Consider the following 22,435-nt stretch of genomic DNA (forward strand, 5'->3'; position numbering starts at 1 on the left):
ACTCCGCGCTCTCTGTCTCTCCGGTGCCGCTCTCTCCGTCCAACTACCTCATCTCCGCTTCTCTCCTCGCTCGTCGGTAGACAAAAGTGGCCCCATACCAGCTTGCGAGTCCATCCAGTCAGAAAATATTAATAACAAAATATGATATAATGGGAGCATCCCCTGCGCGAAACACAATACAATGTTTATGCAGAGGATTAAGCGGCGTTGCGAGATCACGTGAAAAAGTATCGACCCCGGCGGGTCCGTGCGAGCGTTCGCCACGTGGACGGCCGGCCCGGACTATTGCTACGCCGGCCAGTGGAGGCAGATGGTACGGGCCCCGGAGTTTGATCCTCGGTCTCGATTAGCCCGCGGGCGAGATTTACTCTCGAGATTAGGCCCAGATACGATTTTTCGTGACGGCTCGAACGATTTTCGAAACGCAATTGTCTCCCGCGTGGTATCTCCGTCGTCGAACGAAATTGTTGCACTTCTCTCGCCGGACGGTTTTGTTCAATCTCGTCTTCCGGTAAGACTCCAATCGTTGATTGCGGCGAATAACGCGTTCTCGAATGTCGAGACAAACGAAATCATGCGATCGACGTGGAAGTTTCAGGGCAGTCTACTCAACCCGGCGAGTCTCGAATAAAAATATGTGCCGATTTATAATCGCCGAATCTCTTTCTTTCGCGAGGCGCGCTTTTAGACGCGAGACCTGAAATTCGGCCCCGCGGGTATGTTCGAAAAGAAAAGAGAAGCTAACAATAAGAGGTCGTCGGGGATAGATAATTTCGCGAGAGACGCGACCGCGATCGTGCCTAATTTTATAAATTCGGAGTACGCTGATCGAAGGGCTCCGGCCCTCCTTCCCGGAGGAGAAGATAAACGAGGCAAAGGAGGATCGCGGAGGAACGGTGGGGGCAGATAGAACAGGAACAAAAGGGAATTCGAGATCCTCAACGGCCTCTCCGGGTTGGCACTGCTATATTATGCGGAGCGCCCGAAGACAAAGCGACAGGATACGTCGAGGAAACCGTTAAAAAGTTTTACCGGACGAAAGCCCGGGAGATCAAGACGAAGGGCGAAGGGCCAGGAGGACGGAGATGACGTTAGCTTCGGCTCGGCCGGCGAAGAGGGGTGGAAGAGGGCGCGGAGGAGGCGATGGAAACGAGAGGAACGAAAGAAGAGAAGGACCTACGAGAAAGACGATCGTCTACGAAGCACGAGGAGTGTAAATAATACTAAGGCTGATTGTGGGCGTGGCTGACAGAACTCTAAAAACCTTCGACTATATATCAAAGGGTTTACTGCCTTCGGATGATTCTCTCTTTCTCGTGGCGAGGAAGAAGAGACGCTGGAAGAACAAATACTGGACTCGCGCGCGCGAGGAGTGGGAAGCGGCCGTGGTAACTTCTCCGCGCGCCCGGAGAAGATCGAGAGGAAAGAGGAAAGATCCCGAGGATGCGGCGCGAGGACTCGGCGTAGTCTCGAAAAGGAAAGTTTTCCCTCGCGCGTTACCGCGCCGTTACCGGCACAGCCGAGGCTCGCCGCCTCTCGCGCCTCACTTTTCGTCCCGCACCGTAACCCTTTCCGCAAACTTCTATTTATCGTCCATAAGGTGCTCCACGTCTCAATACTCTCGCGTCATTTCCCCACGGCGTGAAGGTAGAAATACAAGGAAGTTGTAGAAATAAAATTACAAGAGAATTATGATCGTACGGGGATACGAGGAGGCACCGGCTGCGTCTTCGATCAGCGTCGGCGTTATTAATCTATTGGAAAAATCGCGCGAGCATCGGTCGCGTGGTATTTTAGTCGCCGGCGACTAATAAGACGCGAGGCTTCATCAGTCGCGGGATACCTGCGTCTCAATACATCCCACGTAGTCTGATCGATCGATTAAGTTGAACGGCGGAGGAGGAAAACGGGGGAAAGAGGAACACGGCGAGGCGGAGGAGGAGCAAGGAGGTGTGGATACCCATGGCATCTACTCTCTCCTCTGTTCTTTCCAGACACGACGGACGTTCGAAGCTACCTCGATGGCTGCCCGCCTGCCTACTCGCGGACCCCGAGATGCTCGCCCGGTAAGAAGCTGGCTGGTTGGTTGGCCGCTTCGGCTCTCGATTACTTGAAAAACCGGATTCCTCCTGCGCGAAACTGTGTTTCCCGTCTTGCGTTTATGTACCAACACACGCTTGGCGAGCAATATTGGTTATTTTGCTGCATACGTGCACGCCGGGCGATCGCGCCTCTCCCCGTTATACCTCGTTTTATCCTCAGTCGGCCCAGATTCCTGCGCTTAGATAAACGTCGCGATCGTTTACGTGCCGTACTCCCACTGCGGAGGCAAAGCGAGAACTGCGAGCCCGAGTTTCGTGCGGAAGAGAGCGGTGCTCGACGGATCGCGATGTCATCGGCCGCTGCAGCCGGAGGGGTCGGTGTTCGAGGGTTAAATCCAAGGGTTTTCGAGGGAGTCAAGGGTAAACGTATACGTGCCCGAGCACAAACACGCCCGGTACAAGTATAAACTGGCGCTCATGACGGGGCAGGACGCGCGCCGGACTTGGTCGTTTGGTAAGAACAATGGCGATGAAATTCACGGATATGCCGGCGGGACGGAGTTTAGGCCACAAAGGGCATATCTTCCGAATAATTTCACATGGCCCTTGGTCCGCTTAGTCGACCGAGAGGAGCAGCGCGCGGTCCTTCACTTGAAAGAAACGAAAAAGAACCGCACAGCGACGAGTCGAAATCCTCGCAGCGCGAAGCCTCCGGGGGAAAAAAATATTTTCGAAGATCAAACACGAAACTGGCCGCGCGGTTCCCGCACAGCAATTTCTATTGCCGCGGATGAAATTTATTCCAATTCAGTTCCCGCCCGATGAATTTCTATCGCGCGAATAAATTGCCTGCGGTCCAATATCAATGTTAATTCCGCGGTACATAATTTTCTTTTAAATAAAATACGTCTTCAAAAATTATACCATCGATTCGCGGCGATTATTGAACGAAAAACGGTCGAGTCTCGCGACGCCCAATAAATTCCATTTGCCGCGCACACGTTTGCGGCGCGGCTTTCATTCATCCGGTCGCGGCGGCGAGTCGCGGGGACGAAAAGAAGAGACGTGACGAGCCCGACGAGAGATACCGGCCGCTCATTTACCCCGGCAATTTATTCTCGCGTTTTGTAATTAACACCAGGAAAGAAGTAGCAGAAGTTATTCTTCTCCTACGGGCACGGCACGGGTGGAAGCCGACTACTCTGGTCAGGCCTGTCTCCTCCCTTCGTCATTTCGCCTCGCTCCACCTTCGGACTCTTCCCTACGCGAAGGAAACGTACATATCACTATTAAGCGTCAGGGCGGTTGAGGCCCGGAACCTCCTGGACCAGCTCGAAAATAAGAAACAGAAGACGAAGGGAGAAAACGTCGGAGGAGCCGCGCGGGGCGGGGGGAGGGGAGGGAGGAAGACGCGGGAAAAAGGGACGGAGAAGAATCGGAGAGAAGGAAATGCGGGTGGGAGGTAAGAGATGAGGCGACTGCGGGGCGAGAGCGAGAAAGAACGGTGGAGGATGATGGAGGCCTCTCTTCTGCATGCCACCGCAGTCAGCTCCAGACAGAAAGCGGTCTGTATAATTATGGGTTGTCACCTCATCAGCTCCGAGGGGGGAAGCACCGGTGGGAGGGGTCGGGGGAGAGCGAGGTGGAGGGCGCTCATCGTGCGCGCGGGGGCACGGGACGGGAGGTTATAGGAGTGCAGTCTTTAGCTCAAATTGTGTTTTATCGTCTTTCGCATTTGGGGTCTCGGAGGGTGATTGAGCCGCCCGGGGCGGCTCCCTCCGCCTGGCCCTTTTCCTCGCCTAGTGTCTTCACGAGCGGTGTCCATTTCTGCTAAAATGTAACGCGTTGTCGATTCTCGGGTATAATTGCGTGTCGCATGTCCGCTCGCGAACAGCTGTTCTGTTCGTTTATCGTAAACGGAGATAATGAAGAACTCGAACGTTTGTTTGAAAAGAATGCGCGCAAATTTTTTTTTTTTTTTTTTTTGTCTCTCGTTCCGAAAGAGATGAGCAAAAGTCGCGAGTAGCATCGCGTCAAGGACCTCGGAACGTCTTCATCGATTGCGGGGCGCCGACGCCGCATCGGTAAATACGTATTGTCGAGGTTGTAAAATCGAAACGCGCCCTTTTGCGCACCGGTCCGCGCGAGAGCGCGCATATGAAAAGGGACGCGAGAAGGTACTGAGGCTAAGTGGCGAGTTTAGAGGGATTTCATTAAATCATATGGATTGGAGATAATGTATGTTATTGAGCGGAGCGTTCAAATCGCGCTCTATAAGTTGTAATAAGTCCAATTTTAGGGCCGGTCATGGGCCGGCTTCGCGCAGTGGTTGCCGAGCAGGCTGGTCGCCGCGCCGGGCCCTTTGACCGCTCGAAAAAATTAGCCGGAGGTTCGGCCGCGGAATGACAGCCACTGGGACCGGCGAACCCGCCACTTACTCGTCAAACGGCCAGCCGGTCCGCCGAAATCACTGCCATTTAGATAATTTGTAATGAATAGGCACCACTCATTTCGTTTCCCCGTCCCCCCGTCCCGCTCGTGCGCGATCTCCGAGCTCCAAGAGTGTGCACAGGTCAGCCCGGCAATGACAACCGCGCGCTTTATCCCAATATTTCATAGGTCGGACGCGCGGATGACGGTTCCGAGAAAGGCGTAATAAATCGCGATGGAGAGAGCCGCGAGCCCTTCGAAATCGGCGAGTTTACCCGGGCCACTTAGGATGGAATTCGAGATTTCATCCTCGCCCGAGCGGCACGGCCTCGACGTGCTTTAAATCAGTGTGCATTGACTCGCGCCGTGGGCATGCGCGTACCGCGATTGTTAGATACAAGATTGCGTCGTCGCCGTCAGCGTTGTGATCGCAAGATCGCGTGTGCGTGAGATCGCGTTGGCCGTCGAGACGCACTTTTGACGGAAGTACATCGATATCGAGCCACTGGCCGTGACAAATACCGGGACGCAACGTCGAAGGTACGTCGTATCGATCAAAAAACGTGACTGTGCATACATTATCGCGTCGCATCGTAGATTAACGAGAGAACGAAAAACGGGTAAGGAAGGCGTCGGATATTTGTCTTGAAAAATCGAGGATTTGGAAGGATCGCGAATAATATAAGCGCGTTTTCGTTATCGGGCATGTAGGAAACGATCTGAGGAGGAGCGCGGCGAGAGACGGGGAAGAAACGTCGATGAAACTCCGCCGGTTTAACCTCGAAGGCCCCACGAATCCGCGAGCGTATTTATCACGGAGGGGCCAGCTAAGGCGTCGCGCAAACACGCGGGTCTAAACAGCGGCCGCGCGAATCAACGTGCAGATTATATGCAGAGGCTACGCGCCGCCGCCTGTTGTGATTGATATTTGGTTAAGCGGCACGGCGATCCATCAAGCCCGCAAAAGCGCTCTTTATCCTTGGCTCGCCAGGAGCTACACGTCTCGCCTGATTCCGGTGAAATCCGGATACATGGCTGCCCCCACGTTCTCCCTTCGCTTCTATCCCAGCCAGCTCTCTCTTTCTCTCTCGCGTTTCACGGGGGCCTTCTTCCCGCTTCCTCCGGCCACGAAAGGCGAAGGTTGATCGATAATTGAATTTCACGCAGTTTCCTCGCGGCGGGGCGGGAAGAAGAATCCGCGGCGCGTCACGTTGCTGTTTAAATCGCGGTAAATAACGGGAGTTTAAACGCGTTTCGTATTTCTGCTTGCAGATGTACCGAGGATGGAGAAATCACCGCTCCTGGCGAACGGCTACAATCACCCGCCCACACACCTGAGTCACATGCAGTTCATGCAGCTCAGCGGGCACCCAGGTGCCGGACACACCGCCATCCTGTCACCGGCCAGCCTGCCGCACCACCTGCAGGCACAGGCGCAAGCACGGGCCGAGCAGGGTCTCAAGGTCAACCCGAATATGACCAACATGGAGGCCCTCGCGAGGTAAGTCCTTCCCGGCTTATTTCCGCGCTCCGACGAGAGGACCGCGGGAGCGCCCTCCTCCCGAGCGACAATATTCCGGAAGCGGCGCCTCCGCACAGCGGGAAACATTTTCATTAACTTCCCTCCCCCGGGAGTTTACGAGCCGCGGAGACGAGTCGGCGAGAAGCAGAGCTCCTCGCACGGTGCTTCTCGGAAAAGTCACAGGCCCTTCCCGACTCGAGTTTCGCACCTGCTCGCGCGCTAATCGTCGACTTACTCGGAAATTGGATTTACCTGTTTTGAGCGCCTCACGGCGATCTTTCTGACTGGCGAGGCCAAAAGAATACGACTTTAAGAGGATTGAAAGAGACGGCGAAGCCGTGGAAATCCGAGGGGGTCTTGACACCGCTTGATCTCTTCCTGTCCCTCGCGCTAGCTTTCTCGAGCGCCCCGGACCCACCCGCTTTTGTCTTACTTCGATTTCGCCTCCTCGGACGTTCGTTTAGTCAGCTTGAATTACGTTCCACGACGCGCGCCGATGATTAATCTCATTTCCTAGATGCGCCTAACAGCCGAACGAGAATCTCGCAAATTTATCGTATTTTAATTAATCGCGCGATACAGTTTGATTGCGAGCAGCAAATTATTGTTTTTCAAAAATAACTGAGTGAGATAATTTTAATTCAACGTGCCACGGAAACGTGGGGAGCTTGAGATGTCTGAAGACGCTCTTCGTGCGCTATTATTTATGATTTGGATCGACCTTGAGATACTGCTGGCGTTAGATTTACCCTCCTGCGGCGTAAGGCCATCTTTGAAGACGCGAAGGCCTTCTCGGAGTAAATCCTTCCCGCGTTAGGCGCGGTCCCAAGACGAATATCGCGGCTTATTCGGCTTCACGGAGTGTCGAGAGCCGCAAAGAGCGAGGAGGCACGAGAGAAAGAGAGACAGAGATGGAGAAAGGAGCACCAAAGGAGCGGCGTTCTCGTCCTCGCTCAAGGGGGCAGACGGGAGGCTAATCCCGGCATTTGTTAACGCGTTTCTAATAGATGCTCTCGGTACACTCGCTCCCGTAGCCGGTCGAAGCTTTCGAGGATACGGAGACTCGCCTTAATTTTCGATTACATCCGCCCCGTGTAATTAGCCCCGTCCTACCAGCTCCCGTTCACTCGAGCATTCGCTTTGGGCGGCGCGCGCCCGGAAAATCGGGGTTTAGCGGCGGGTAGGAGGATCGGATCGTTTCCTCCTTTTCATCGGTTTCGCAGTCGAGCCGAACAATTCGTCGTCGCGTATCAGTCGGGTGAAACACCGCGCGATAATCAACTAAGATAAACGAAGACCGAGGTACGAAGAAGAATGTACGAACGCGCTGAAGAGGCATCTCGCGTCGTCGGCTCCGGTCGAGATTCCATCTCGCTTTCACGCGGAAACATGAGTACGGCGCCGGACGTCGGCGCTCCGGATTTTTAACGCGTCTCAATCTTTCTCGACGTCGCAACGTGCGCGAGTAAGCACCGGCGTGTGCGAACGTGCACGCATACGCGCACGCGGGTGTGTATAATGACACGGCGAAGGCGGCGCCGCACGTTTCGCATTATGATTTCAGCGCTTTGCTTTTAATTAAAATGCAAATCTATCGCGGCGGAGGAGCGAGCGAGATCGGGAGGTAAGACGGATTACGTCTGGGGGCGCCACGACAAACACCGGAATATGATTAATTCAACGCAACCCCATCCTGGGGTACACCGACGCCACCGCCGTCACCACGTCCACCCGTCGTCCCCCCTCTCGATCCCACCTTGTCGCCACCCCCTAACTTGCCGCGTATCCTTCTTCCCTTCGTTCAACTTCCTCGTCCCGAATATGCGTGACCTTTCCTGGTTTCCACCGGCGACACGTACGACTCTCTTCTGCGTGTCCTGCTCGCCTTTCTTTCCCCTGTTCTTCCCCGCGCTTTCCCTCCGCTTTTCCCGCCTTCCTGTCGGCCCCAGGATCCGTTTCCTGCCGTGTAAATACAGCGAAATGCAAACGTAAAAACCGTGTCAGGCGTATTGACACTAGGCCCCGGAACTTCTTTTTAAAGCTTGTACTTGAATAGATGACGTTTTCAGAACGCGCGGCGATGCTTGATTTTCATTTAGTTTTTATATTGCCCGAACGAAGGTTCCCCTTGATTAATTTATCCGTTTCTCCTGACTTTTTTTATTTTTTTCTTTTTCGCGTCGCAATCCTAGGTCGCAAATTAACTCTGCTCCCGTACCGAAGTCTCTTTTTTTAATCAGCAACATCAAAGGCCCTTCATTCCCGGTGCGTTTGGCAACGGTCGGGAACTGCGCTGCGAAAGAAACGAGGGCAGCGCGGAACAAGGACTCTTAATCAAACGTGTCCTCTCGCAAGGAAACGTCTCGCGACTTTCGCTTACGACGTCGCGGAAACGGCGCGCGTGTCTCCTTTCGTTTCTTTTTTTGTTCCGATCGCCGCGGCTTAAGCCTTTCTTTTCTAATTTTTCCCGTGTCGTAACCGCCTTTTGTTTTGTGCTCCACAGGTCCGGAACGGTTTGGGAAAACTGCCGAGCTGCCTACGAAGATATTGTCAAACATCTCGAAAGGTAGGACATCCAAATCGTACTAAAAAAAAAAAAATTTTTTTAAATAAAAATTTTTCGTGGTCGTCGCACTTTCAAAAAATTCGAGAGCGCGAGCTCTCCGAATGCTGGGAAGGGGGTGGTTCGCGCAACGCCGTTCATCCGTGAACCCGTAATTCTCGATTAGCCGGAAAAATCGCGGCGCATCACGGGGCAAAAATACAGAGCGCTCGATGACGCCCAGCGGCCTAGGCTGCCGCGGCGCTTCCGATAAATCAGCATTACCGGGGCGGCGGTATCGGAGTTTCCGGTCGCGCGACAAGTTGAGTCCAGGCCTGACGCAGTAATGCCGACATGATTTGTATGGTGCGAGAGCACGTAACCCCTGCCCCGATCTCCCTTCCATCCGCCGCAAAATCCGACCGACCGACGGCCTCCGTTTCATCCGACACCAACACAGCCGCCGCGGCTGCAGCGCGGGCCACCGAGGTTTCCGCGTGATCCTAACCACTTGTCACTTCACGGCACGCAGATCATCGTCGCGACGTGCCCGTCCATCATTCGGGGATTAAATCATTCGAGTGCCTACGAAATACTCGCGCCCGCCGAGGCCACCGTTGCTGCGAAAGGGTTGATTTCGGAAAGGGAGCTTTGCGCGCCCCCCGACCTCGGCGAAAAGGGTGCCGCTCTCTATCTTTCTCCCGCGAATCCGTTGCGAAGACGAAAGGCCGTGGGACGGAAAAAAAGACGAGGAAACGCGTCGGACGTTATCTCAAAAATCCTTCTCTCACCGAGAGAAGTCGGTGGACTGCGAAAGGACGAAGCGGGAGGAGAACAGCTCCTCGCACCTCCGCGCCGCGAGCCGTTAATACGGGAGGGGTGAAAATCGACACTTGGCCGTTCGAAACGTAATTTCCAATTCAAAGGCAATGACCACTGGTCGGAGGCCGACCGCTCTCACTCGGCGTCCCGCACGCGCTCACCCTTTCTCCTTCTCTCTCCCGTTCTATTTGCTTTACCGTCGACCCCACCGTCGACTTCGTCAACCGGACAAACGCGTATTGTGATTTCAGCCTTTGACTGGTGGCCGTTCGATGGATATCGCAGGGGGTGGTAAATGGGCACGAGGCCACGGGGAAGCGGGATGCTGGGCGCGAGAGGGCGGTCGAGGGAGGGAAAGGGAAAAGGGACGAGGGGCCGCGGGAAGCGGACCGGAGCAGCGAGAGCGACGGGGGTGGTTTGCCGCGGAAGGGCGGCGGACCGGCGAGCGCGCCGTGAATATTCATGGCGAGAACCCTAGACGAATTCGGACTTGTTGCGACTGACACTGATGTAAACCTTTGTTTATCCTGCGTGGCCCGCCCGTTCCCCCGAGATACGCGCCGGCAGCCGCGCAGCCGAGGGCGATTCTCGAGTATTTAACTGCGAGTTAAATTCTGATTAATCGACGGCGCCGGCTTTATTAATTGTTTGTCCTTTTGATTTTACAACGGTCGCAGAACGCGGCCGAAAGCTGCGTCGCTCCTTCCGCCGTCTGCTCCGTTCTTCCTCGTTTCTCCAACGCTGCCATTAATCCCGATGATTTGTTCCCGCTAATCCATTTGATCTACTCGCTCGGAGGAAAACTGCGATTTTCTCCCTTAAGTCTACTCCGCCGGCTTAGTCAATTAAATCTCATTAATCCCGCGTCGCGGCGAGTTCGCTCGGGTGGTCCACGCCGCTGCTTCGAATGTGAACTGAGATTCGTCAAAACTTTTTTTTTTTTTTTTAATTTAATTAATTTATTTTTTTCTTATTATCTAATTAAATAACGTGAAGAATTGTTAACTGTACATTGCAATTTTCACGTCAAACATCGTCACCCGCCGGTCGTTTTTCTCTTTCGCCGCGACTTGATATCCACGGAATCGAATTTCGGATAAATATGACTGGCGGATAAGCAGTCGTTACAGGCGGAAGGCGGAGTCGCGGGAGACGCGCAGCTCCATCGCGCCCCCGTCGACCCTCTGCGCGCCGCGGCGGGCCGCGCGTTATGAAGTAAGTAATATTAATGGTTCCCCGCAGTCAGAATGTTCGGTATCAATGCGCTAATGTCGGCTTCCTGGCTTTAAAACCACCCAGTCATTCCGGCATAATTCAGCCGCGTTGTCTGTCGCTGTCCGACCACCATCCGCCGTTTCTCGCTGCCTTCCTACGGGTTCCTTATCGCCAGGCGTCCCCCTTACGCGTCTCTGTGCCCTCGTCCCTTGTTCCCTCCCCCGGTTCGTTGTCTCTCTTCGACCCGAGTCGGGCCGCCCTCCCCGTTGCGCTCGCGATGTCATTAATTACGACGACGACGGCGACGACGTCCTATCGTCCAGGACATCTGCTGGAAAATAATATTCATAAAGTTGAGCCTCATCGTTACGATCGACTCTTTCTGCTTCCTTTCTTCTTCCTTTGCCCGCCCGCTTCCTCCGCTTCTCCCGGTCTTATTCTCCCCATGCCGGCGGAGATGACGTCGCCCATTTACGGTCGTGGTTTCGTGGCTGCCGGGACCGCGTTCGTAAAAGAAGCGCACCGACGCCGGGCGTAAAACGTCGAGAGATATTTCGCTTCTTGCCGGACTTGATAACCGCGCGCGAATCGCTGCCGCGTCTCGGCAACGCACCGAGATTATCCCACTCGTACCGCAGTGTAACACTTATCGTTAGCTTAATACGGGCGATTCGTCGCAGTTCGGTGCGCGCGCTAACGTTTCATCCGATCTGATTAGTAAAAAGACCGAGAATAAATACGTAAATTCCCGCCGGACGTAAAATGTAAATTGATTTTAACAAGCTCTTGTTCGAGCGTAGAAACTTCCTCGTTTTTTCTCTCATTTTTTTTTTTTTTTTTTACGTAGATGAGTGGGGTAATATCGTCCATCACCGTTCATTAATAAATCGCATCTTAGTATTCTGATTTATCATGTCCGGCTGACCATTGTATGAGACCGCCGTCGAGAGCCTGTAACTAGCTCTGCGATAAGAAACTCGATAATGGAATATACTGCACGTTGTTTCGCGCGATTGGTGCAGGGAGAAGGCGGTGATCGCGCAATCATGTGTACCGGCGCAAAATCGGTGACAGCTGTTAAACGATCGAGGCAGAGTCCCGTAGTTTACGCGAAGAGTCCGGCAAAACGGTTAATTCGGCTCGACGATCGGTCTTGCTTGTCGCGAGCGGCTGGTTAATTGCGTTTAAACGAATTGTCAGCGCGCGGATGTTGCCCGACACTTGCACTGATAAAAAAAGTATGATTACTTTCGGACTCAACTGTAATTTTATGATATTTTAAATGAGAAGTGCGATCGACTCAATCATATTTATCATTAGAAATATGAAATTATGGTTGTGCCACAATGTTATTCGCCTCGGCGAGGTTGCTTCGTCTTAAATTCATTTCCGATTGTTCTCGTCACAGTCGTATCCTCTTACCTTTTCGCCGTCGCGACCGATTACCACGATTACTATTAATACAGTCGCGAGGTATCATTACCTTGCATTACCATGATGATCGCCCCGCCAATTATGCCGTCTTTCGTTTATGAATAATCCGCGCGTGCGGATCGCCGGAGCGCCGAGAGGCCCGCGTCTCGTCTGCACGCACGGAGGATTTTATCCGGGCAGGATCGCGCGATGGCAAATTGCGACAAAGTAAAGTAAATTATGCGCGAGAATCGCCGCGTGATTATCCCCGGCGCTGACAAAGCGCGCGTTAGTCACGCTATCACTTTCGTTCCTTGCGTCCTCCTCTCGGGCGCGTTGCTCCGCATCGTTCCTCAATTCCTTCGCTATGCCCGCCCGGCAATTTTCCGACATAATTTCTCGCCATGTAATCGTCGGCGCGCGGGCGCGACCGGCCGATCGCTCGAATATTCAGAGAAATGCGATCTGCACTCCAGCGGAAGGAAAGGAGAAGGGAAAGGGAGAGAAGGACGACCGTTCGACTCCGAGGTCGCCCTAATTCGGAGAGCAGGTACCAAATCCGTCGCTCACGTAGTCCGCCGGTCACCTTCGATCGCTTCTCGTCGATCACGCCCGACGTTCCCGCGATTTAATCCTCGCAGCGACAATTAGCTCGGTAATTTTTTTTTCTTTTTTCTTTTTGCGCGACGCGCCGGTACTCTCGTCGTCAGGACGACTTGCGTGATTCGAGGGAAGATCCCGCACGAAAATCAACGCCTGGCACGGACCGGCCAAGAGACAATCGGTCCGCGACAGCCGCGTTCGGCGAACTTGATCGATCGGCGGGCTCTTCTTCGAAACCGATTATCGGCCGCTTATCGACGAACGGGGCGATCGGGTTACGTCACAAGGCTGTCGTGACCGGGCGGTCGTGAAGTGGGTCTCTACGCATCCTCCAGGCCGATGATAATGAATCGGTTATCCCTCGGCGCCGTCAGGTCCCGATTCATCGCATGAAGGGAATCGTAAAAGTCGCGCGGTGACGTCGATCGAGTACGCCAAAAGAGCGAAACGGCACGGGGCGGATTAATGGGGACGCGCGTAATGAAAAGCGATATAAAAGCGGATCTTCCGGTAGCCGGGATTGAGAACGAAGACTGGTCCGTGCGAGTTGGAACGAAGGAACAGGCTAAACGCGCTTGTTACATCAACGGTAAATCTCCCGACTCGTAAACTTCTCGGCTCGGAAGGCAGTTCGCCTTCTCGAGGAAAGACGACAGGTCGCTACGGAGGGTGAACGGAACGAGGAGGGCGACGGGAAACGCCCGGGTGACATTTATTTTATTAACTCGAGTAAATTATTTATCGACCGGACGTCGCCGAGAGTGCCGTGACGTCGTGTGCCCGAAATGATAATTAATCCCCTGACGCTCGGCGAACGACAGCGGGTCACTTTTGTATGCAAATACTTTGCTAATATTATGCGGCATTTTTGCCGGGAAGTAAAGGAATTCTGATGGATGCAATAAATAATAGAGGCAGATTATTTTTCGCGGAATAATACCACGGGGCGATCTTTCCTCGGCGGCGATCGCTTTTTCGCGGCCGCTCGCGGCTTTGATGCCGGGCGCGTCGCGCGAGGAATGGCAGGATCGAAGGGAATCGTCCGGCGGAAGGGCGGGTGTCACATTGCGCCAGCGTGCATTATTAGAACGCACGTCATCAGCCGGTAACGAGCCGGACCGAACAAACTTTGGGACGCGAGCGTCGGCGACTTCAACGCGCCGCTCTGCGAAATGATGATTAATTAAAAACATAATTATAGCCGCGCCGTCCGCAAACATGTCCCCCGGGATACTCCTACCGGACACTAATGTACCGTGAAATTGTCATCCTCCTTGGTTCTCCTCGGTATTTTTTTTCCCGCTCCTCGCCCTCGTCTCGTTAAGCCGCCGTCTTTCGTCAGATATTTTCTCAGCGAGGCGCTCGCGCGCGTTATTCGTGTCGCGGCATTGGTAACGCCGACTAACGAGCTTGCGATCGTCGCCACGTCACGGGTTTTTTTTTTCTTTAATTTGCCTTAGAACGCACCCGCCTAGATGAGACCACCGGCGACGCGCTCGCAGTCTGTTGTCGCGAAATTTAAGAAACATTTAAGAAAGAGATAATAAATTGACTCACCTGGCTAATTAAAAGTGTAATTTAATTCAAGTCGCTTGCGCCAAGCACAGGTTTCTATTTTATTGCGTTTTTTTTTCTTTAACTTCATCTAACTTTGAGTTGAAATTTAAATAAGATATTCGATTGTTATTTGTCATTTTTTTTTAATTTTAATTAGAAGCTAAAATTAAATAATTCTGGCGTTACGAGATCCAGTTTCTCACCTTCTTTTATTTCGGCGAACGCGTATTTCTCCCGGCTAAGATATATTGTTATTAAATGGTTCCCCTTCGGCGCTATACATGTCAGTATATTACGTGGCGCAGGGCTTCGGACACGGCCGAGTGAGGGGTTACACGTGCGCTGATGTGCTCTTATTTATACTCCCGCGACATGCGATTTCTCGCTGCACTTCCAGCGAGGGTGTTTCCTCCGCGCGCTCTTATACCGCAAGGTTTTTTTTCCTTACTCTTGATTCGACATAACTCCATTTACGTGAAATTTGCTTTTACGTCAAACTTGCTATTACTTTCATAAATCCGCCTGGGAATCAATATTCCGAATATACGTTACCGAAGAACGGCCGACGCAAATAAGAAGAGAATTAAGGAGATCGAGCGCGGAAAAACTAATTCGAAAGAGCAGTCGGTGAGGCTCCTGTAAAGCTGGCACCGTGTTTCCAAAACTTTAATGATTTTTTTACAGCACCATCGCACCGCGATGCTCTCGCGGATGCTCAGAGTGCTGCGAAGAAAATCTTTGAAAATTTGGAAAACGAGGTGCCAACTTTACAGGGGCGTTAGTGGGAGGGGGGATGGGAGGGTACGCGGGAGCGGCGGGCGGTTAATTGAAAAGCGGCCGGAAGGGCGTCGTTAAATAAACCGCGGACGAACGTTCCTGCGGTTCCGCGGTGCTACCCATTCGCAGCCTCGGTTTCACCGGCACTTTTGGTAATGAACTAATATTTGCAGTGTCCGTCCCGCGCGGCCGCGCGTTTCCGTTCGCGCGTGTGCGCGTCCCTTACGTGCGTGCGTAAGGGCGCGCGCGCGTACCGGACACGGAGGTGGAGGTGTGTGGACACAATCGTCGGCGTGTTATCAGCGACCCTTCCGTAAATACGCGCTTGGCCCCGCGGGGTCGAACCCATACCATTCTCGCTTTCTCTCGTCTCCCTCTCTCTCTATCTCTTTTCCTCTCGCTCTTCGACTTTGTCTTTCTCTATCTCGCGAACGGCGGTGCACATGCATGCGTCGATGCATGCGCTCTCCGCCCGGAGAGCGCGAGAGCGAGAGCTGTTACGATATGCATACAGATCAAATAGCTCCGTGTGTGCTTTGCATTCCCGACGATTGCGCCCCCGAAATCAGATTCTTCTGCCTTCGTCGTCCACGTTCTCCCCTTCCTTGGGGGCGACGCTTTGATCACCGCGACGTTTTGCATGCGCAAAACGCGCGACGCGTTCTTTTGAGATCTTTAGGATAGCGCCGGATAATCCCCTCGTGAGGCAAAGGGACTCGTCTGAAATTAAAGTCCGGTCGATATCTGAGATGATCATTTTCGTTGCCGAACGAGCGTGAGTTTCGACTGGTGTTGAGACTCCTGTCAGAAATTAAAACATTTTTTTCTTTCTTTAAAAGATAAAGTTTACGTTTTGTATTGTAGATCGATCAGTTTTATTTTAATCATAAAAGAGCAAATTTTTGGAAAATTTTTAAAAGCAATTTTAAATAAAAGAAAAAGCGACAGAAACTCAGATGAAGAAGAGAATGCGGGACGTGGTGTGTAAATCTCACTTCTGCTCGCCGGTACTTCCTGCGCGTGACAGCGCGCGACGAGAGGAGAAACGGAGTTCTCCGCCTCGATGACAAACGAGCCGAAGTGGCAGCCACGGTCACTCGACAAGAGTAATCGTTTTCCAATTGAAATCCAATAGCAACTTGGCGTGTGACTGCTGCGGCGGCGTCCCTCGCTTACGTTCTCGCGCCCCCTCGTCCACCCCCCCACATTGATCAACGCCTCTAAAATGTTTTTGACATCGATTATGCGGAAGATTACCGCCGTTGGAACACTTTCGCCGCCGGCTCTTCGGAGAGCCGCGATCGCTCTCGGCGGTTCCGGCCGCCACTCGGTGCCAGGAAAAGTTCGCAAAAAGCGGACTTTTCGGGAATTTAAATAATATCCTTTTACATTTTCTGTCGCGCGCGGGCCCACGCAAGTGAGGACGGAGCGAGAGGGCATCGCGCTCCATACGTTTGCTCGTACGTCGGCCGTCATAAATCCACCCGGGCACCATGGGAAGAGAGGAAATCTACAATTCTAAAGCTTTCCATAAAACACTCGACAAAACGCTTCGCCCGCACTTTTCGAGTGGCCACCGAGCCCTCCATCGTCGCCTCCCTTCCGCCCGCTATCCTCCTTGTCCTCCGCCGCCTCTTCCGCCTCGCTCTCCTCCCCGCGTCTCCTCTCGCCCCGCCGCGTATCTGTTGAAATATGTAAAACCGTGTAACCTCTTCAATTTACATAGCCGCGTATGCGGAGTGGCCGCCGCTCGTCGCGCTAATTGATAATTCCGCGCGCTGCGCTCTCCCTCGCGAGATTTCTGTCGCCCTCTACCTCCCTACGCCTCCCCGCGGTCTAGAAAATTGCGCGAGAGCGCTGTTGGCGGCTAAAGCAAACAGTGGCCGGAATCCGCTTGGAATCGCTCGAGCGTCTATCGTTTGCGGTCGACAGGCCCGAGACTTTCTCTCGCGTTTCTCGAGGCTTCCCATTACGTCGGATCCAAAGGCAGATCTATTGATTTCCGATGTTAACTCTCGCGTACGTGCCGATTATATCATGCTAGGGAAAATTACCCGATTGCCCGAAACGCTCGCCGTACAAGGCGCTTCCTTTCGCCGCGAGGCCAAGTCTCCTTTCTTAATTCCCGTCGGAAGCTGCTCTTTGCGGGCTGGCGAGAAAAATTCGTTGTCAGAGAAATCGTTTCGGTAGCAACTGACGGACGCGGCCAGCAAGAAAGCTCAAAAGCGAGCTCGGAAGAAAGCTCAGGGACGAAGAGAAAAAAAAACGCGGGGGAGAGGATGATGAGGCGAGCTCTTCGGACGTTGTCTCACGTGATAGACGTCCATCATCGAGCGCGACGAAAGCCCAACATCGCGCGGCGACATATAAATATATATGTGCGCCTGCCGAGCGCGCCGTGTTGATGCAACTATCATTTTTTCTCCGCTCGTAATCGCGGTTGCTCGCTCCGTTTTCGCTTCCCTCTTCCGCCGCTATCTCCTCCTCTTCCTTCTCGTTTTTTTCTTTTTTTTTTTTTTGTGCTCACGCACAGCACCGCGCGTGATCCACTGCGACGGCACGCCGCTGCCACTGGTATTTCGGAGCTCGCTGAACAAACAAGCACCGATAAAAGTACCGGGGGTATACAGTACATCTGGAAGTAGGGATCATCAGTCACGGCGCATCTGCGAGGCACTCTAGTTCCCTCCTCCCCCGCTTCTCCGTCCCCCCTCGCGTCTCGGAGAGCGCCCGTTCACCCATCGCGAGCTCTAAAAACCATTTGTCATCGCTGGCGTAAATATGCTCCCGAGCGAAACGTGCGTTCGACTTGCCTCGTCTCGCGAGAAATCGGAGGATTATTCTGGTAGTTTGACGCCGCCGGCGTGAAATGTGATTTTACCAGCCTGTGGAATTCACCGCGGGAGAAAAAGGAGCTAATCTCGTTTCACGAAAATTTCTTTTCTTTTTTTTTTTTCTTTATTATCATTGTCTATCGAGGTTGCCGATTGTCGCGATAAAACACGCGGACGAATCGATTCGTTTGTCGGCTCGCACCAGCGAGAAGGCGAAATGAAATTACGGGATACGCGGCGGGAGGGAAACTGCGGGGAAGAACGAGGCGCGGGGAGCTTATCTTTATTTAGTGTAACCGCGCCGTCCGCGCTCGGGGGAGTACCTTAAAAAGTTCGTCTAATAAAACTCCACGGCCATTTGTCAACGGGGGTCGCGCAACGCCTCGGGGGCTGCTCAAATGTATGTAAAACACATCCAGCCGACGTCGCGGCCTCGTGAGGCCGTAACCGCCCGCGTCTGATGGGCCGACATCTAAAATAATAAAAGTTACCTCCGTCATTTGTCAACGCTTCCTTTAAGAAGCGCCCCGCCGCCGCTGCCGCCTCGTAATTTCGCGATGTCGCAGCTGCGGACGCGCCTTCTGCCTCCCCCGCGAAAGACGCGCTACGATTTCTCCCTTAATTTTGCCAAGAGTCGTCTCCCTCCGTTTCCTCTCCCACGGGGAAGGTTTCCCCTGCTGTTCTCGTTACCCCTCGCGGAATAAGAATTCGGAGCGAGCCCGATGTAATGCGATAACGGGCGCGACGCGACGACGTGAGCGTCGTAAAAAGCGCGGCGAGCATTTGTCTTTGCTCGAAATCGTGGCGATATTCCGACTACATTTTTCTTTTTACACGCTCACCTACGGGCACACGTGCGCGTATGCATTGTGCGGCTCGTCTCCCGAGTTTTTCTCCCGACTATAATTATCCGCCGCTTTGAATTATATCGGACAATCGCGCGCGCTCGCGTTAAAGATTATTTACGGTCGAACGCGCGTACAACATACATGCGCGCCGACGGCGTGCACCGATCGAAACTTTGTATACCCGCGTTTTACGATACGTAGACGTTGGGTTGGCTTAATTAAACCGCGCGCATGAACGGTTCCCGAGGAGGCCGGGAGCGGCTCCGTGAGGAGCGCCTCTCTCGCTCTCCCTTTTTCTCTCGTCGAGTATCGGCGTGCCCCGTAGTATCCGCGGGGATTCCAAGGTGATGCAAAACGAGGCGTTTCCGTACTTTATGCTCGTCCGCCTTAATCCCTTGGCGACGCGGGGCGGCAAGGGAGACACGGCCTTAAAGTGAAATAATAAATAAAATAATATATCCCGCGTCCCGGTGCCGACTCCGCGGGCCGGAGCAATAATCTAGGAGAACGAATGTGCCAGACGACTTTTATGAAACGATCCGAAGGGGCCCTCCTCCGCCCTTTTACGCGCGCGTGTAGCTGAAAAATAAAATCCTAACCCTTTGCTCCTTCCCGGGGAACCGAGAGACGTGCGGAAGGGACGAGGCAACAGAGGCGGAATAAAACGTTAAACGCGGCCGCTGAACACCGGGGGCCGGCAATAAAATTGTCGTAATTCGCGGGTGTAATGCACCCGGCCGTCGTTTTGCGCCATTGTTTCGTCCAATATCCACCGACTTGTTACCGATTGCGAGTGTACATGCCTGCGAAACAAGCTATTTCGAACATTTCGCGCATTTAAAAATAATCGTATTTCACGCGCAATTTAAATTTGTACCTGTACGTATTATATTATAGATGTAATTCGCGATACGACACGTCGTCTCTCGTTACGCGTAATTTCCATAAAAATAACTCGCGCGACTCGATCGAAAAAAAAAAAAGATACGCGGATCGCGCTTTTTTCCCTCGCGGAATTAAGAGAGAAAAAGGGCCGCGTTTGTTCGGGAACAGAGATCGGCAGATCGTTCCCCGTTTTCCATCGCGGATAAAGCGCGCCTCGTGGAAAATCTCGGGCTGTCCATAAAGTCGGCCTCACCCCTCGGCGGCATGTCGTTTCCGCATTGAAAGAATGATCGAGTGCCCGAAAGGGCGAGAGCGCGCTAGCATCAACCGGTGGCGGCGTTTGAGTGTAACCGTGCGCGGGCACTCGCTTATTCCAGTTTATTTTCGAGTAACCCTTCACATTGCGCTAATGTATTTCTTTTAAGCCGCCATTCACGCCGCCCGACATTTCAATCCGGTCCATTCAGCGCGCAGCCCGCGCCCGCCTCGTCTTTCCGTGAAACACACGGCTGATCGATCTAACCAACGCCGCGCGTCAATATTCACACGACTTAATCCATTCCGGCGAGTGACTCGTCATCTTTTTTTTTTTCTTCTCTTTTTTTTCCCCCCTCCTCCCCCGCCCAGCCGCCTTTCCCTCGCTCTTCTTTACATATTTCCCATGCGTAGTCATTTTGCGAGCCGCTTTCTTCGTTGATTAACCGCCGACAACGAGAATTAATAGACGGAACAGAAGAGTCGCTCGTTTCGCGAAGTAGGCGGTTAGGTAATTTACGGTAGTCGAACAATAAACTAGGACTTTGTGCATTAGTTACTTGATGAAGATTTTGTTTATGCGACTCCTCGGGCAAGCGGCAATTTTACAAATGCACCACCGCGAAATACTTGGAATAGCGAAGAAGGGGAGGAGGGAAAAAGAGAGCGGTACTTATGTAGGGAGAGAGGGTTTGATCGCGAGATAAAAGTCCATTGCTGCGTTCGACGTTATAATAATCCAAACGTGTACGACACGCGATGGAAAAGGGGTTACAACGCATTCCTGTTCGTTTCGATGTCTATAACGTGCCGACAAAGGGGTCCACCAATCGCGCGGCGGGTGCGTTTCGACCCTGTGGATCGCTAAATATTTCATTTCGCATCCCTCGAAACGTTTAATCTCGATTCAGGTATCGCGCGTATGTAGCTTCCGCGCGGGCCACGCAGGTGACTACTTGTCGATTGCTGCCGGATCTCGATTTGCTTTACGGTTCGTGCCTTGCTCAAGACACGCCGATCAAACTGATCAATCAAAAATTTATTTAACTAGACACGGGAATAAATGTTTATCTATTATTAATCTTAATTGTGAATTCTTTTCTTTCGCTAGTTATCTTTTCTTAAATTAATTAAATTAAATTTTTGGAGTCTTGTATTTTATAAAGTTTTTCTTGCTGTATAAAAACTCAGATATAAATTATCATATCTCGATGACACGTACATTAATGATATTTAATATTTAATGCGAGAATTTTTATTCCGCCGTGAATTCTGAATTAATTAAAATTTCTCACCGTGCGATAAAAGATTTATTTAACGCACGGCCAATAAAATAACGCAGCGGACAAGCGTAGACACAGAAACGCGGTCATATTCCCGACTCCGATCGGACATCGAGGAGTTTCATTATTCGGGGCTGCGGTAGCTCCGTCTCTCTCATTCCATCGCCCTATCTTCGTTTACATTTATGATTTAATATGATCGTCCATTGTTACGTCCCCTTCGGCTATACCGCGCGCGCGCGTCTCCCTTTCTTCCCGTACAAATATCTCGCTTTCTATCCTCGTTACCTATGTAATTTGAACGGGCTTTATTGTTGCTTCTTGCCAGAAGAATGTTCCGTTTCCCCCGTTTTGGTTTCATCTCTACCTTTCGTCTTTGTAACTCGTTATCTAGTATTTCCTTCTACTCTTTTTTTCTTTTTTTTTTTTTTTTCCTTCTTTGCAATCACTCGCTCAATTTCATTGCAGACGCTCTCGGGTTAAATAACACGTTATTCTTAGCGAGAGGAAAAACTCTGGCAATGGCCCGGCGTGGAAATTCGAAATAACCAGTGTCAGCTACAGTCAAAGGAGCGTAAATCGCAGTTAAATCGGTTGGCACGCGGCGGAATGACAGCGGCGTAACAAAGGCGGCAACAAAGGGACGGTCGTGCGCGGCATATTAAATTCACGCAGAATTCGACGAACTTTTCACCGGGGCATTACGGGTCGGCTATCTGGATGATGTAGCACCGAAGTTGGGAAGACTTTTCCGAGCGAAGAGAGCGCTCTTCCCCCTTTCTCTCGCTCTTTCTCTTCTTCCGCCGGTCATATCTTTTCTCTTATCTCTTTCTCTTTCTCTCTCACGCGCGCGAGCACTTTTCCAGCTCCCCCTCTCTGCAGACGCAGCTTCCAGGGTAGCAATCTTTTATTATTAGCGCAGGCTTTACCAGACAATGAAACGAAAGGAACGGAATATGATATTGTAGTACAGAGGCCCGTCGGAAAGGGAAGCTATTGTCGGTCTCTTTGAATTTTAAAGTCAACGATCGATACGGCTCGGGGGATGCGCCTTTAGCCATGTAGCCATATAAACCGCTTCAGTCCTCCCCCGTCTCACCCTCCCTGTACCACCTACCCGTCGTGTGCTCGTCCTTCGAAGTCCCTTCGCCACCGCTGGCGGCTTAGTTCCGGCTCTGTTTACTCGGGATCACCAAGTACGCGACGACGATTCCGAAAAACCGCTTCTCGATTTGCCAGATTTTTCACTACGCGATTCTGAAGCGTGTTGCTTACTTCTCTTCGATCGCCAGTAAGCAAAAAAAAAATCTATAATGACAGCTTGTCCGCTACTTGTGATAATCCGATGAAAGAAGTTTGCGCAACAAGTTGATGCAAATCGATGCAAATTAATAGTGCGATATCAAT

At 52.4% G+C, this 22,435-nt stretch overlaps 1 protein-coding gene across 3 annotated transcripts in view; it reads left to right on the forward strand.

The window, feature by feature from the left end:
* Positions 1–22,435, forward strand: part of Dac (dachshund family transcription factor) — a 172,887-nt gene that overhangs the window by 75,046 nt on the left and 75,406 nt on the right. For all 3 annotated transcript variants that reach the window (XM_070667189.1, XM_070667191.1, XM_070667190.1), the window contains exons 3-4: positions 5,745–5,973; positions 8,498–8,560. In XM_070667189.1, the coding sequence (XP_070523290.1) occupies positions 5,745–5,973; positions 8,498–8,560 (292 nt within the window). The remainder of the gene's footprint in view (positions 1–5,744; positions 5,974–8,497; positions 8,561–22,435) is intronic.

This window comes from Cardiocondyla obscurior, linkage group LG15 (assembly GCF_019399895.1).
Source record: "Cardiocondyla obscurior isolate alpha-2009 linkage group LG15, Cobs3.1, whole genome shotgun sequence".
In the NCBI taxonomy this organism is placed as follows: domain Eukaryota; kingdom Metazoa; phylum Arthropoda; class Insecta; order Hymenoptera; family Formicidae; genus Cardiocondyla; species Cardiocondyla obscurior.